Source organism: Vanessa cardui, chromosome 10, assembly GCF_905220365.1.
Source record: "Vanessa cardui chromosome 10, ilVanCard2.1, whole genome shotgun sequence".
NCBI lineage: Eukaryota > Metazoa > Arthropoda > Insecta > Lepidoptera > Nymphalidae > Vanessa > Vanessa cardui.
In genome coordinates this window covers 1,291,835-1,308,339 of record NC_061132.1, presented here as the reverse complement: position 1 = coordinate 1,308,339, position 16,505 = coordinate 1,291,835, and the positions used below count along the sequence as shown (strand labels likewise).

At 33.8% G+C, this 16,505-nt stretch overlaps 1 protein-coding gene across 1 annotated transcript in view; it reads left to right on the top strand.

Annotated features, from left to right (window-relative positions):
• Window positions 1–5,069: 5,069 nt before the first annotated feature.
• The window catches only part of LOC124532727 (bicaudal D-related protein homolog), a 103,089-nt gene continuing 91,653 nt past the window's right edge, over window positions 5,070–16,505 (top strand). Inside the window, exon 1 of the mRNA XM_047107770.1 lies at window positions 5,070–5,803. Coding sequence (XP_046963726.1) covers window positions 5,372–5,803 — 432 coding nt within the window. The 5' untranslated portion in view covers window positions 5,070–5,371. The remainder of the gene's footprint in view (window positions 5,804–16,505) is intronic.

The window sequence follows — 16,505 nt, the reverse complement described above, 5'->3', positions numbered from 1 at the left end:
TAGAGATACGTGCTATTAAAAAAAAAACATTTCAAAGTAAATCATAATCAACGAAAATCATGATTCTTGTTATTTTAAAACATTTTTTTCTCATACGAGTATGTATAAATTATTTAATATCAAAACAAAACTTTTTTATTTGAGGTTAATTATGATATTTTATATTGTCTGTACAAAGTAAGTATCTGTCAAAGGCCAACACATACAAAGAATGAAGCTAAATAAAGAAACATAAATATTATTATGCAATTAAGGTTTTATAATATTTCGCATTAAAAGAAACAACACTTTCTATTTATGTAACGTCGGTTCAGTGTTAATCTTATTAGGGCCGGATTTATGGTATGACAAGTGATACTTCTGCCTGGGAGACTTGCCCCAACATGAAAGGGTAACCTCAACAGATTAACCTCAGACAAGACAAATAATCTAATTAATTATTTGTTATCTAATAACCATATATTATACACCATACTCCAGTTTAAACGATTAAATCCCAATCAACATTCAACCACTCCACGCTGTCAATATATATATTTTTTTATGGAATAGGTTTGCGGACGAGCATATGGTCCACCTTATGGTAAGTGGTCACCATGGCCCATAGACAATGACGCTGTAAATATATTAACTATTCCTTGCATCGTCAATGCGCCACCAACCTTGGGAACTAAGATGCTATGCCCCTTGTAGCTGTGGTTCTGTAGCTGTGGTATCTGGCTCACTCACCCTTCAAACCGGAACACAACAATAATGCGTACTGTTGTTTAGCGGTAGAATATCTGATGAGTGGGTGGTACCTACCCAGCCGGGCATATACAAAGTAGACCCTACCACCAAGTAAAAGTCAATATTTATACAGTAACTATTTTTAATATATTTATAAATATTTAAGCATTTAGTGTTATTAATTCTTATGTTAATAAAATTGAACATTATTTATTAAGGCAGATCTTAACAAATATTTAGTCCAAGCTGTCAATTATATCAGTAAGCATCAATGATTATCAAACGTTTCTTTATTTTGAATATTTGAATTAAAACATAACTTACCAAGAATTTCAAAATATTCACGGATTCCTTATCTTGAGCAAAGCTACCAAAACATGTCTTTGATGTTTAAAAATTGTCTGAGCTGTTTGATCAATACCGTAACTAGGCATCTATAGTCTTTAGATTTAAGTTCATTTCCTATTCCAATTTTTTCTTTAAATTTAAAGTAAGTAACCCTAATAATGGAATTGGAACTTTAAGAAATATAAATTTAGAATTCAAATTAATTGTACATATTACACTGGTTCCGCCGTTGGATGAAAACCTGAAAACGAGAGTAATCGACGTGGTTAGGAAGAATGACAGACTCATAAGCATAAAACTAGCAATGGACGGCCAACCGCCTTTGAATTTAATCTCAGCGTATGCACCACAAACTGGATGTTCTGAACAAGAAAAGCACGATTTCTGGGAAGACTTTGACGAAATTATGCAAAATATTCCTTTAACAGAACATGCCCACATAGGAGGAGACCTGAATGGACATGTAGGAGAAAAGAATGACCTCCATAGCGACACCCATGGAGGCTATGGATTTGGCACTAGAAATAAACAAGGAATAAGCATTCTTAATTTTGCATCCAGGCACTCCCTAAAAATAATTAATACATATTTCCAAAAAAAACCGGAACACCTTATCACCTACAAATGTTCAGAATATAACACACAAATAGATTATATTCTCGCCAGCAACAACATCTTTAAACTTTATAAAGACTGTAAAGTGATTCCCGGCAATGGGCTTTCCTCACAACATAGGCTTCTCGTCTCAGTCATGAAACTACCCAAACCTATAACAACACACATCAGCAGAGCAGACAGTATTAAGTGGAAAGAACTGCACTCCATCAAAGGTTCTCCGCTCCTAGAATGGGCCCACGCCTATATGAAAGAAGACATTGAGAGCGACAAATCAGCTAACCAGATGTGGTCTGATTTCGAAAGACTATGTTTGGAAGGGGCAAAGGAGATCCTGGGTATTTCACGTGGAGCACGGCGCATAGGTAAAGAAACGTCCTGGTGGAATGAAACTGCTCAACACATAATAAAGTCAAAGAGAGAGGCATTTAAAGCATGGCAGAAATCGGGTTTGGAAGAAGATCACCTACTGTATAAGAATCTTAAAAAGATAGCTAAATCTGCAGTAGCACAATCCATGGCAAAATCTAGAGAAGATTTTTATGACAGATTGGAAAACGCCGAGGATGAGAACTCAATCTACAAAATAGCCCGACAACGCTATAGATCTACACTTGATATTAAATGTAACAAATTCATCAAAAATGCCCAGGGTATTTTACTAACAACGAACAAGGATATCAACATAAGATGGAAGGAATACTACGATCAACTAATGAACGAGGAGTTTTCGAGTAAAAAAATGCCCCATATGCCGCCTGTTGAAGGGCCTATAAAATGTATAGTAGAGGAGGAGGTGAGCAAGGCTATATCAAAAATGAAACACCATAAGACCACTGGTCCCGACCAGATCCCAGCAGATCTCTGGAAGAAGCTGAAGGAATCTGCCACACCCTGGCTCACAAAGCTTTTTAACGCTATTATTAAAGATGGCAAGATCCCTGAATCCTGGCGTAACAGCATTCTATCACCAATATATAAACAAAAAGGGGACATTGCGAATTGCGGAAACTACAGGGGCATAAAACTCACGTCACACACACTAAAACTGTTTGAAAGGATCATCGCTGCACGCATTAATGACTGTACTCGTATAACTGAGAACCAATATGGCTTCACATCTGGCAAATCTACCATCGATGCCATTCAGTTAATTAGAGTTGTGATGGAGAAACACCGTTCAAACAAAGAAAATCTGTATCTCCTGTTCATCGACCTAGAAAAGGCTTTTGATAGGGTACCCAGAAATCTAGTTTGGCAGGCTATGAGAGCTCAAAACATCCCGGAGTACTATGTGACACTAGCGCAAGATATGTACACAAACACCATGACGCGCGTCAAAAGCCCAGCGGGACTTGGCGAGCCCTTCCACGTAAACGTAGGAGTACACCAGGGATCTGCCTTAAGCCCATTGTTATTCAACCTGTGCATGGACTACATCACGCGAGACATCCAAAAGCCAGTACCAGAGTGTATACTTTACGCAGACGACATAGTCCTAGTAGCGAAAAATGCACAAAGCCTACAGGAAACACTTAACCGGTGGGTGACACAAATCGAAAACCATGGGCTACGCATTAGTCGAAGTAAGACCGAATATTTGGAATGTGACTATGGAGGGACAGAAGAGACGGGATGTAATATTTACATAGACAACCGCGCACTACCCAAAGTAGACAACTTCAAGTATCTTGGGTCTGTGCTTACTACTGATGCAAATATCGATAAAGACGTGGACCACCGCATCAAAACCGCCTGGATAAAATGGAAATCGCTTTCGGGTGTTCTCTGTGACCGTAGAATGCCTATTCGTGTAAAGGGAAAAGTGTACAAAACAGTAGTACGCCCATCCATGACTTATGGGGCAGAGTGTTGGACCATCAAAAAGACACACGAACAACAACTGCATACAAACGAGATGAAAATGCTTAGAAGGGCGGGAGGAATAACCCGGCTGGACAAAGTAAGGAATGAGTATGTCAGGGGATCGTTCAAGATAACACCGATTGTCGAAAAACTGAAAGAATGTCGACTGCGCTGGTACGGCCATATCCTGAGACGTGACGATGACCATCCCATCAAGAAAGCCTTAAATATCCCGGACCGACCACGGAGAAGAGGGCGACCGCCCGCAACCTGGTGGTCAAACATGCAAAAAGAGGCCCAGAAAGAGAATCTGAGTACACCGACGAGTCAGAACAGAGCTCTCTGGCGCAGACGTACAAGGAGACCCGACCCCAGCTGAACTGGGAAGAGGGTTTTGGACAAAGAAGAATTACACTGGTTCCGCCCCGGCTAACATACGTGTAAGCTGGTAAGAGAGTTAGGTATTCAGTAGGTACTCAGTTTGCTTTCCTCATTTCTGTACCAATGACAATTTGTACGCAAAATTTAATAATGATCCGTTGCATAATTAATTAGCAAACAAACTCACTTTCGTATTTTCACAATAATTATGATCAAACAAATTTGTTATATTATTTTCTCTACTATTGAATACATATTAAAAGTACATATTACGATTATGTATCGGTATTAAATAATTATTAAAATTACACAGAAAATATCGATGTCAGCAAAGAGTAGGAAATCGATAAAACAATTGCAAAATCGCTAACCAATTAGTATAACTCGGCACAATATCGATTAAATTCAAGGTCCTTTTTTGCCATAGATTAATCTAAAACTATATTTTATAGGATCATGAGATCACTTCCTATAAAACACAAATAAAAATAAAATGTTTCACCATTTTGGTCCGACTGGCCACTCTCTTTATTACCTTGATATTATACCTGTCTCTTTCCTTCGTCTTGGATTAACGCTTACCTTGTATTGCTATTTCATTTAACACACGTGTGAGTCTGGTCAGAGATAAAGTTTATGTAGATAGATGTGCCTCCTCAGGTATTCATTTTAGTAATATTTTCTTTTTTTTTTCATCGGATAGAACATTATTTAGTAAGTAATAAGTTTTTTTTGTTGCAACTAAAAAGAGTGACATCTTTGTTTATTTTGTTTAAATTTAATATATAATTATAGCCGTAAAAACTCTAGACTCTACACTTTAAATTCTTGCAGAAAAAAATATTTAAATAGCCCTAAATAATGGAAAAAAAACCATTTCTGGTAAATGAAACTAAAATTTTTTTATTCTTTAATGAATAAAATAAATATATTTATATTTGTTCAGGGAAACATTGCTTAAGCTATTATAATTAAAAGCAATACCTTCATTAGTTGATTAGCTATTGACGTTTTTTATTGCACAAGCTGTTTAGTGACCAATCGTATAGTGTTTTACCTGGTTCACCTTTTATCGTAACTTAATCTATGACGCGTCAGGTTCGTTCCACCTCTCGAGTTTTGCGTCAGTTTGTTGTGTCCGAGCCGTCGTCGAGGCAACATCTCTGCCAGTCGTCCGCGTGTGAAACGACATAACGATATCGCGTTTCGTGTTCAGTGCAGTGCCAGTGACACGGAAATGTTACGCTTGTGATCTCATAAAAATATTATAATGGCATTAAAAAAGGATTTCGACATACCAGTGAATGTTTTCAAACAGATAAAGTTGCCCAAACCCGCGAAGATACAGCAGGCTTTCGAGAAGTTCTTCAAGAAGAATAACTACACTAAAATAGTGCAAAGTTAATTAGTTTAACGTAGCTTTATAGGTTAAATGGCTGGTGAAGTTAGTGCAAATATAAGTAGAAGTAGCAGAAAAATATCCAATTTCACTGTAACAGAACCGCCCGATCGCAAATCGCCTAATTTTATAACGGAACACGTTGAATTCGTTGGTAAAGGTATTACTCAAACGCCCAATAATAAGAATAGAAGAAGCAGAAGTAGAAGTGGTAGTAGGATCACTCCAACCGTTCTCAGTTTATCTGATGATTATTTTTACGAGGATTTAGAGGATTACGTTAAAGAAATGTCTGCGTCTACAGCAATGGATGCTAGTGGTGAACAGGATGTGTGGAGTCAGCTCCAACAGAAGGAGTCTGACCTGCTGCTGGCGGCAGAGCTGGGAAAGGCACTGCTAGAGAAGAATGAGGAGTTGAAGAAGGAACAGGAACGCATAGCAGAGGAATACTCCAAGAAGTTAGAGGTAAGATTATATTTCATTGTATAAATCATTTTGCGCGGCGAGATTTAGAAATTTTCCTATTGAGCATCACGTTTTGAATTACAACAATTGTTCACAGATCTCGTTTCTGAATAAAATCTAGAAAAGCTAGTTTTAATTTATTGGTTCATCGCGTGCGGTGAACTCGTTAGATTTAGTTTTTTAATTGCTTTGTGGTTTCGAAAATATCAGCTCTACATTGTAGAAATTCCTTTTTTTTAAGTAATAACATATTACTCCTCAATTTTACGAAATATTTATTTATCTATATTTGTAATGGAATCGGTAAAATTGTTTACTTCTTCCTGCGAATTAAAAAAAAACACTAAAATACGAATGAACATTTGAATGATTTTGGATCTAAACAGATCGTGAATGAAACAAAGGATAAGCTTTTCATCGTTCTTTGTTAACAATGTAAATTAGCTTTATAATTATTTTACTGAAATCTAGACCTTTATAATCTAGAATATTCGTTTCAGAAATGTCATAATATATCGAATCCGTGTCATCAATTGGTAACGGGTTGTAAGATATGCACGTTTATACAAATTTGAATAAAATTAAGTCGAATAACAAAAAAAAACGTCGTTTCGTATGAAGTATAAAATATTATGATTTACTTAATACAATAATATAAGAACGCCACGTTATGAAATTTACTCTGTTAATATTTCTTTTTATTACCAACGACAAGCATTTACATTTTTTTTAATGCATAGAATGCAAAAAATATACGCAAACTAAGGTATGAGATACTTTTTTTATACGTCATAAAGTTAGCTTGTTTTACTGCACACATATGGTACTGTAAGAAATATCAATTCCTCATATACCAATGCGCCAAGTTAGTTTCCATGGTTATTAACTACAGTGTTATGTCCCTTGTGCCTGTTATACTGGCTCACTTAACCATCAAACCGACACCAATACTAAGTATTGGTCTTCGTTGGTAGAATATAGTATGAGTAGGTGGTACCTCTACCTACCCAGACGGGTTGGCACCATTATACCACGAAGTAAACATAACAAATGTTTGATAACATTGGAATTCCAATTAGTATTGATACATATATCAAAGGTCGGCCTAAAATAGAAATATCTCCAAAATAGTTTGAGGTAACAGAACCTCGCCCTACACTAATGGTGTTACGGATAACTCGTAAACTTCTTTTGAAGAAAATGACAAAAGACATTAACAGCTCGTAATGATAAAATGTGGTTTATTACCACGGACTTTTTTTATGTTACAATTAAAATAACATAATAAACGAACAGCTTTAGTTATTTTACACGCGTTATGCTAGTTTTATTACTTATGATTTTCGAAGTTTAAATGTAATGTAACTGTTTATTGTGTTACGTCAGAGTTGTTATGATTTTGTAATGAAAATTTTATAAGTAATAGACATGTGTAATATTGTTAACTGGCTGCTTCGAAAACGAGGGGGTAATCGATTAAACAAATTCAAAAATGGAACGAAATGATATTAACGGTTTTTCAGGGCTTTAAGTTTGCATGCATGTTCTTTATGATACAAAAATAAATATTAACTAATAAACAAAAAATACGTTAAGTAGTTCAGGAGGTATGGAATATAGATTATATCGAAAAGATCCGGTTTCAAAATCAGTAGCATAAAAATAATATAAATCTTCATCATATATGGTAACCTCCGTGGTCGAGTCGTGTGTACACCGGTTTTCATGGGTATGTCACTCTGAGGTCCCATGTTCGACTCTCGGCCGAGTTAATGTAGAAATATTTTTCTATGTTGTCTTCGGTCTAGGTGTTTGTGGTGCCGTCGTTATTTCTGATTTTCCATACCACAAGTGCTTTAGCTATTTACACTGGAATCAGAGTAATGTATGTGATGTTGCCAGTGTATATAATTCGAGTTATTCGATAAATTAATCAAATATTTTGGTAATTAATAATTTTATTAATAAGCCTTAAAGGTAGTAAGGCATTGTGCGATATGTAAATAATATCGATTTTGATCTACTTCTAATTGTAGTATGAGCATACATTGAGCTGCTTTATTTTATATATAGCCGCTGTTATCCAGCTGGTCCGGTGTTGCCATGTAACTGCGTTTCTATATTTAACTCGAAATACCCATTTTCTAAGAAAGTCATCAACTGAACGGAAAGGACAATAAAATAAAACAACTGTTATCGTCTTTTTTATCTGTTCGTACAAAGATGCTAAGGGTTTTTATGATAACAGACTATTTAATAGTATTTAGTTATAAGAGCTAAGATAACTAAATTGATTGAACACGTGAATTTTAACCGAATGTCGTGAGTCCACAACCTACAAGAACCAATTATTTTTAAATACTAATTAAGTACATGTAAGCTCAACAGCTTACATGTACTTAATTAGTATTTAAAATTCATCTCATACACTACATTAACCAATTTTGCATACTACAGTGAAGCACTAGTGGAATATGCTTCAAGCCAAAAGCTTGACTCAGGTCAAAAACTTATTGAATATAGAAGTTTTGTTGCTTTTTAATAATAATACAATATTATTACAATTAATTAATTATTTTAACTTTAATTTTACTTTCAAAATTCCGGTTTAGTTTTTTCGCAAATCCATAGTGAATATCATAGATTAATCAATCTCTCGATCAATGATATCGCGTCGATTTTGCTGTGAAATGTTGTTTATTTGGCCTTTCTTCGGTTTGAACCCGCAATCATCGGTTAAGATGCACGCGTTCTAATCACTGGGCCATCTCGACTCTCTTTCTTCTCTTATGGTCGGAATAAAGTAAATGGTGATACGCTAATAAGATTCTAATGTCGTAATTATTGCATTCAATCTCGCATAGCACAGTCTGCTATATATTACTTTTGTTTTCTGCGGTGTTTATACAGAAAATATTTACAGATTATAAATATAAATTCAATGTATGTTTCTTAAGAGTTTAGAACTCGAGTGTTTTTTAGATTACGATAAGCTATAGATTCTGAAATTTGTCGTAAAGGGACAGTTATTTGTATTGTGTTATTAAATGTATTGCAATATATATCCATAGAGATAAGATTATTTAAATAATAATGTATTATTATATCTTTATTAAAAAGAAAATGCAATATAAATTTCAACATTTTTTAATTCAAAATTGGGATAACTTTTCTATTATATGAAATTATTACCCACAAAAGATAATTAATTAAGATTTAAAATTACTATGACTTTTATTTCAAATAGTACCAAATTCAAAAGAAGAGCAGAGCAGAGCAATGCATGAAACATATTCCTTTGAAGGGATGTTAGTCTGCTCAGCGATGATTATTATTAACGAGATATTACGCGATTATAGTTTTCAATAATTCACAATTGTACTGCCAATAAAATTGCACATATATAAATGTTAGTTTTACACATCTTTATGGTTGTCTCATACTGATAACGCGTCGATTTGATAACCTTATCAGTACATCGTGAAAGGTTTATTATCTTAGATTGTATGTGGAAAACTGTTTAACACATGATTCATGTCGGCATTAATGGCGCCATAACTATTATACATATGTATATTATGTTCAAAATAATGTGATATTGACATATATAAATAATGACATATTTGAATCAATGTGAGTACACATTGATTCAAATATGTGTAATTGAATGATAATGATGATTTTTACATTATGGCTGAGTGGACAAAACTTGTTTATGCCGGAAGCAACAGGTTCAAATACGCGAAAATTTCATGAGACAATAGACGATCTTCTACTGTTAATGCAATGTGGTGGAATCACGTTCAAACGACTTTTAAGAGAGAAATTTAGCCCAGCTGTGGGACATTCACAAGCTGTTATTTTACTTCTATATAATTTACAATGCACAGATTTCTCACAAGGCTTTTCCTTAGAAAAGTCCTTGCTAGGTTTCGAATTCGCGATACAGACTGATGTGTACCATCATAGTTACTTAAGATAACATCAGGCCCTTATCTATATGTGACTAGAAATGAAATGACAACCCAAACATAAGAATTTACTTAAGTTTTAATAGCCGTTGTTTTTATTGGTACGTCAAATGTCAACATAGGAGACTCACTGGTTTTATTTGAATTTCGAATATTTTTAGTTCATAATTTTTCTTTTTTTATGTCAAATCTTGTAAGCTGAATCAGAACTTGCCGTGATTCTATGGATTTGAATTTGACGTTTGATTTTGATGACGATGTATCCTTATGGTATGACTTGATCCTTAGGATTGGCTTTAAACAGAGGAACTTTACAATCCCCAATTTGATACACACAATATTTTGTATATAAGATTGTTTTTTGTTAATTATTTTTTATTTTAAATAGTTCTCCTTAAACTGGTTATTTGATACGAATTCTCAGTTAGTTATGACGTAATAAAAACCGTTAAAAATCACCACTACCAACTAAAGCACCAACGTCCAAAGTCATGGCTTTAATTCAAGAATATGTTACGAAGATTCGTCTCGTCCGACCAACCGGTTCCAACATGTTGTGTCGTTGACCGACTTGTTCGTGTGCTGAGCAAAAACTTCAGGAATTAGAGGCAATGAAGTAATTTAATAAATAATATTAAAATCGACAACACCAATTTCTGTCTGTACGTACATGTATCGTTTGTATGTATGTATTATTACGAATAAATAAAATGTAAGTTTAATTTTTTTTTAAATTAAGTTCGGTTTGTCTATGGTTGTCCCCAAAAGTCGTAAAAATACAAAAATATATCTTTAAATCACTAAAGAGAATTCCGAGGTACAATTTGGTTTTACTTTACTAGATTAAATACAGAATTGGTACAGTCTTATAAAAACTTAATTTGTATAATATTGAGCTTTGATAGACAATTAGCACGTAAAACGGAAAACAACCGGACACAGATAAGATACGATAAAATTGAAATGTCAAATAAAATCGATCAATAAAAGCGCTTTGAATAAACGAATGCTATATCTGTGACGTCATTAAATAGCGGACTATAGTTGGACGGAATCCAGAAATAAATTAATAGTTAAAAGCAATTGCGGTTACAATTTACCGAATCCTTTTAAGGCCGATAATTGTTTTAAGAAGTAATTCGTATAGACCCATTGATTATTGAAGGTTGTTTGATAAGCTTCTAACTTCAGGTCTTTATTGAATTCCTATGCCTAATATTGAAAATTCGAACATAATAAGGGAAAAAATGTCGTAAGAAATGGTTAATCATTCTTACATCGCCAATTTATAGGCGGTAGTGACCTTTAGGTAGACCATTGGCCTCTCCGCAATGTCTATAAGAGGTGGGTAACCCATTGGCTTGCCATACCTATATCATAAATAGAATCATTATAATTTTGCTCAATAAATAAATATATATTAAGCGAAATCGAATGAAATGTACTAGGTGAACATAAATAAACATATACATCCGAGTCTGTACTCTAAAGATGCATTGTGCCCCAAGCTGTAGAACTTGATTCATGTGATTGCCAGCGGCCTGATGGCCTCGATTCGAATTTCGGTCATTATATTTCTATAGCAAGGTTTCTTATTTGGATTCTGCAAAGGTCAAAAACTTGAATCTTGAAGATGTTAGAACAGCTTAGAAAAAAATAAAGATTTTTTTTTTTTACATAACATTTAAAATTAAATTTGTTCAAAATGAGTTTGTCGATTACATTTAATTTTGTATACGTTTTTAATTTTTTTATACAGTCCTAATACAACTCTCCAACCGACCAGTAACTTTTTCCCGTTCTCTAATATTAAATCTTTATTAAATAACAATTTAGTCAATTGCCATCAAGAATCCTCTTTTTTTTTTCTACACATCTCTTCAAAATGAAACCTATTTTCTATGTGCAGCTATCGCCCCATAATCACTCGAAAAAAAAAAAATGGTTTACGCTATTAATATATAAGGTGACTTGTTATATTATTCCACAAGCGGTCAACAAATTGCTCAATCGATCGCTTAACAAGCATTTTATAAATTAAAATGGATATTATGCATGAGTAGCCTTAATAGGTTAAACTATGTCGGTATGTTCCACTTAATGTTAATTTAATTACAAAGTACTTGTAATATTTATATTATACTGCCTTCATAATTAAACCTATCTACTGTGCAGGTGGCATTATATTATAGAAATGTGTGTGCAAGCAGAATATATATCATATAATTTTATACACATGTAGGTTTCTCTTTTAAACTTCAGTAGAAACGAATTTAATCATTTTCCTCTTTATTATAAATTCGAACTTACACTCTAGAATTTTTTGTATTCCGTAAAGCTAGCCACTATATATATAATGCAGTAACTTATTAACCCTTAATAATTACTTATCTGTATTGAACGCTTGGGCTAAGCGCAGTATCAATATTTTTACATCCAACCTCCATGGCCTTGCAGTCACGGCTTAGTCAAGACATAACAAGAATAATTAAAAAAAACAATTTAGAATTTGGAAAGATTGACGTGAATGGTAAAGTTTAGTCGACTACGTCCAAAGAGCCATAAGGCAATATAATTAAGTTTGTGGTTTCGATTGTATTAATTTGAATATAATCTGTATTCGGTAAATGACGTCTAAAGTTGGCAACATTTGGAAAATAAAGTGGTGACGTAACTGATAGATATAAAATATATAAACAGTCTATTATTGACGATGACTCAATAGTGATTCAGGTTGTGTGTATAGCTATACAAAAGGATCTTATAACAGATCTCATGATTAACATCTAATTGGTAGGTATTGCTAACAAGCGACCTACCCCGCCTTCGGATGCAATACTGATACTAAATATACTACAATTTTTTTTATTTACGACGAAGAAACTTTTAAAATTATCAGTGTTTCATTTCTATATTGTCCATGTATTTCCAAAAAGCTTCCTCTCGAATCACTCTATCATTAAAAAAAACGCATTGGCATTATAGTAAAGTAAAGTGCAAACAGCCTGTAAATTTCCCACTTCTGGAATAAGGTCTCCTCTCCCATTAGGGAGAGGGTTTGGAACATACTCCACCACATTGTACCAATGCGGGTTGGTGGAATGCACACGTGGCAGAATTTCGATGAAATTAGACATATGCAGGTTTCCTTACAATATTTTCCTTCGCCGCCGAGCACTAGATGAATTATAAACACAAATTAAGCACATATATATAATGGTGCTTGCCTGGGTTTGAACTGGCAATCATCGGTTAAAATGCACGCGTGTTAACCACTGCGCCATCTTAGCTCTTTATGACGGCATCAATCATTAAATTATAGTTATCATTATGCACTTATTGTTTATTATTTATTTTACACGAACTTACTTGCGTTCTAAAAAAAGGATATAATTTATCATTATTAAAAATTTGTCTTTAATATATATTTGTAAAAGAAACAGCATAATAACCGGTTGAGAAAGTTGATTCCACCGTAAGGAAAGCGCGTGATTGACTTTAATTTGTATTCATATTTTCAAGGTTAATTTATTGAGGACTTACGACCTATTGGTTACTTGATCTATATCAAACTAGTCGTCGCCCGCGGCTGTGCTGGCGTTAGGAGGTTGGTTGTGAGGTTTTTGGCAAAAAAAGATAGCCTATATTCTTGTTCTAGTTCGCTTCATACAAAATTACATGAAATTAGGTTTTTTTTTATTTATGGTATAGGTTGGCGGACGAGCATATAGGCCATCTGATGGTAAGTGGTCACTATCACCCATAGACAATGACGCTGTAAGAAATATTAACTATTCCTTACATCGTCAATGCGCCACCAACCTTGGGGACTAAGATGCTATGCCCCTTGTGCCTGTAGTTACACTGGCTCACTCACCCTTCAAACCGGAACACAACAATACTGAGTACTGTTATTTGGCGGTAGAATAACTGATGAGTGGATGGTACCTACCCAGACGGGCTTGAACAAAGCCCTACCACCAAGACAAATACAGGTTTAGTGGTTTTTTACTGAAAGAGCGACAGACTGACAGGAGACAGTTACTTTCGCATTTATAATATTACTTTAGATTAAATCATCTCTGTCCTCAGAACATAAGGCATTGTTGTTTGTTAATACAAATCAAAATAAACATTATTTGTAGACAAGGACTTATGTCATTTTTAACCGACTCCAAAAAATGAGGAGGTACTTAATTCGACTGCATTTGTTTATAGTTTATATTTTCAATATAAAGTTACTACCCGTATTGAATTTAGATTTTACTGAGAAGGATCTGAGTAGTTACCCTTTTTTATCCATCAATAAATATACATGTTTTAAGTATGATAATTATATTTATGTATACTGTATGAACATTTATAATATTGTATATTTAATCGTGTACATTAGTTCTATTTCGATATACAAGGGATTTTGTTGGAGAACCTTGTCTAAGTATTCTATATTATTATTCAACAGGACAAGTATGCCCTATAAGTAAAGGAAGAAGTGCACATTTAAGTCTTTTTAGAATTATTCTCCTTTTAAACGTCGATTTAAGATATCACACATCGAATTGACATTCTTGACACCAGATATGAACGAAATTTCAATTGAATCGGATAAACGATCCGTGAAATAATCTACGATAAAGAAAATGAAATAAAACGTAATACGTATAAAGAAATTTCTAGAAAATATGGCAGAGATCGCTGTGGTCCGATGTGATGGGACAAGCCAATTTGTTACCAACGTTGGACCATTAGCTTGTCACACTGACATGTCATTGAAAATCACCTTTTAATGAGTGTACTAATGGCTGGAGCACGGATCGATATCATTCGTCCAATATTTGTCGATGAAAGTGTACAAAAGGAATTAAATTAAAAAAAAAAACATGTCTAAAAAGGTTGAATCACAAACTAAGACAAATGATTGGACCTTGTATATGACGCCGTGGTCTAGTTCCGGGATTTTTTACAAACAAAAAAAAGTATTAAGATTCTCATTTCGGGTCGGGTTCCTAGCTTGAATATGGTTTCATATATAATAAACTAGCGACCCGGTTTCACACGGGTGCAATACGGCTAATTCTACAGAATGTGTTAATTTACGACATCATATTAGAAACAACTAAAATTATCAGTTTTTTTTACTATGTCATTCACGTATTATACACAAAAACCTTCCTCATGAATCACTCTATCTATTTAAAAAAAAACCGCATCAAAATCAGTTGCGTAATTTTAAAGATATAAGCAAACATAGGGACAGGCAGCGGTAAGCGACTTTGTTTTATACTATACTACCGCCAACGGCTTCGCACGGGTGCAGTACTGATACTAAATATACTACAGAAATTGTTTATTAACGACATCACATTAGAAACGTCTAAAATTATCAGTGTGTGTTAATATATTGTCTATGTATTAAATACAAAAACCTTCCTCTCAAATCAATCTATCTATTAGAAAAAGCCACATCAAAATCCGTTGCATAGTTTTAAAGATTTAAGCATACATACGGATGTAGGAACATAGTAAACAACTTTGTTTTATACTATATAATAAAGAATAAATATGCATTGGCAAGTTTTTGCAACAAATATACAGGGAAAAGCCTCAAGGAGGTTTAGTATGAAATCATTCGAGTCATTGAAACGGCCGACTCGCTACACTTACAAGAGCTGAATATAAAATACCTGCGGATGAATCACAACGGACAGTCGGCGAACTTACATAACCGACGTTTTGAAATTTTTCTGTCCTTAAAAAAGCAGCAAATCGTAACCACACTTACTTGATTAACGTATACACGCAACAATGTATGATTAAAATTTTATATAAATAACACGATTAAAGAAATAATGAAAAAAAAACTGAATTAAAAATTTTACGTACATATTAAACAAATTTAAAAATATTCAGGAACAAAAACGCTAAATCTTAGTTAATACCCTTTGTATACTACACCAAAATGTACACATATAATAGACTATTTATAATTACAAATAACAATTAATCTCGTATATATTCATATCTGATTTAATTTAATTTTTCGAATCCTAGTTCATTTATCACCGCTGTTCAAAACAAAAGAATAACGAAAGAATATACATATCGGTCCTTTAAAAAATGTTTTCTTTGTTCTCGTGATACGATCAAAAGTGTAAAAACCTCAGGTTGTATATTTGTTTCGAATCAGAAGTGAGAGTGCAGTGCATTAAGGCCACGGCCTTGCGCCCGACTGCCGAATACTACTTGAACTGGATTACTAACGAAATTACTATTTGATTACGTTAAATTATACACAAACTTAAATATACAATAATTAACAAAACCTCCTGATAGCAGAAGCTTATCCTGGGATTAATTACTCTATAAATTTTAAGCAAGTGTCATGAGGGCCTATTGCCTGCTTTTTAAACATTTTGCTAACAACTAGCAGAGTTATCTCATTACATATCTTGTTATAAATAAGAATCGACTCATTAGAACTCTTATATTATTTGGGGTAGCTTCTATAAGAGGTTAGGGTATGATAATAAAGCGCTTGGTTCAATATGAATTGATTCCCCCGAATGAATAAATATTTTAAGAGTTTAAAAAAATATTAGTGGCCAGTAGCAGGCAACACTTTTATAGTAAAATACATTAAATACTTTTTATAGAAGATTAAGTTTTGCCAATAAAAATCCTTCGGTAATTCAACCAATCCGTATGTCTATGCAGATTACATGCTTACGTGA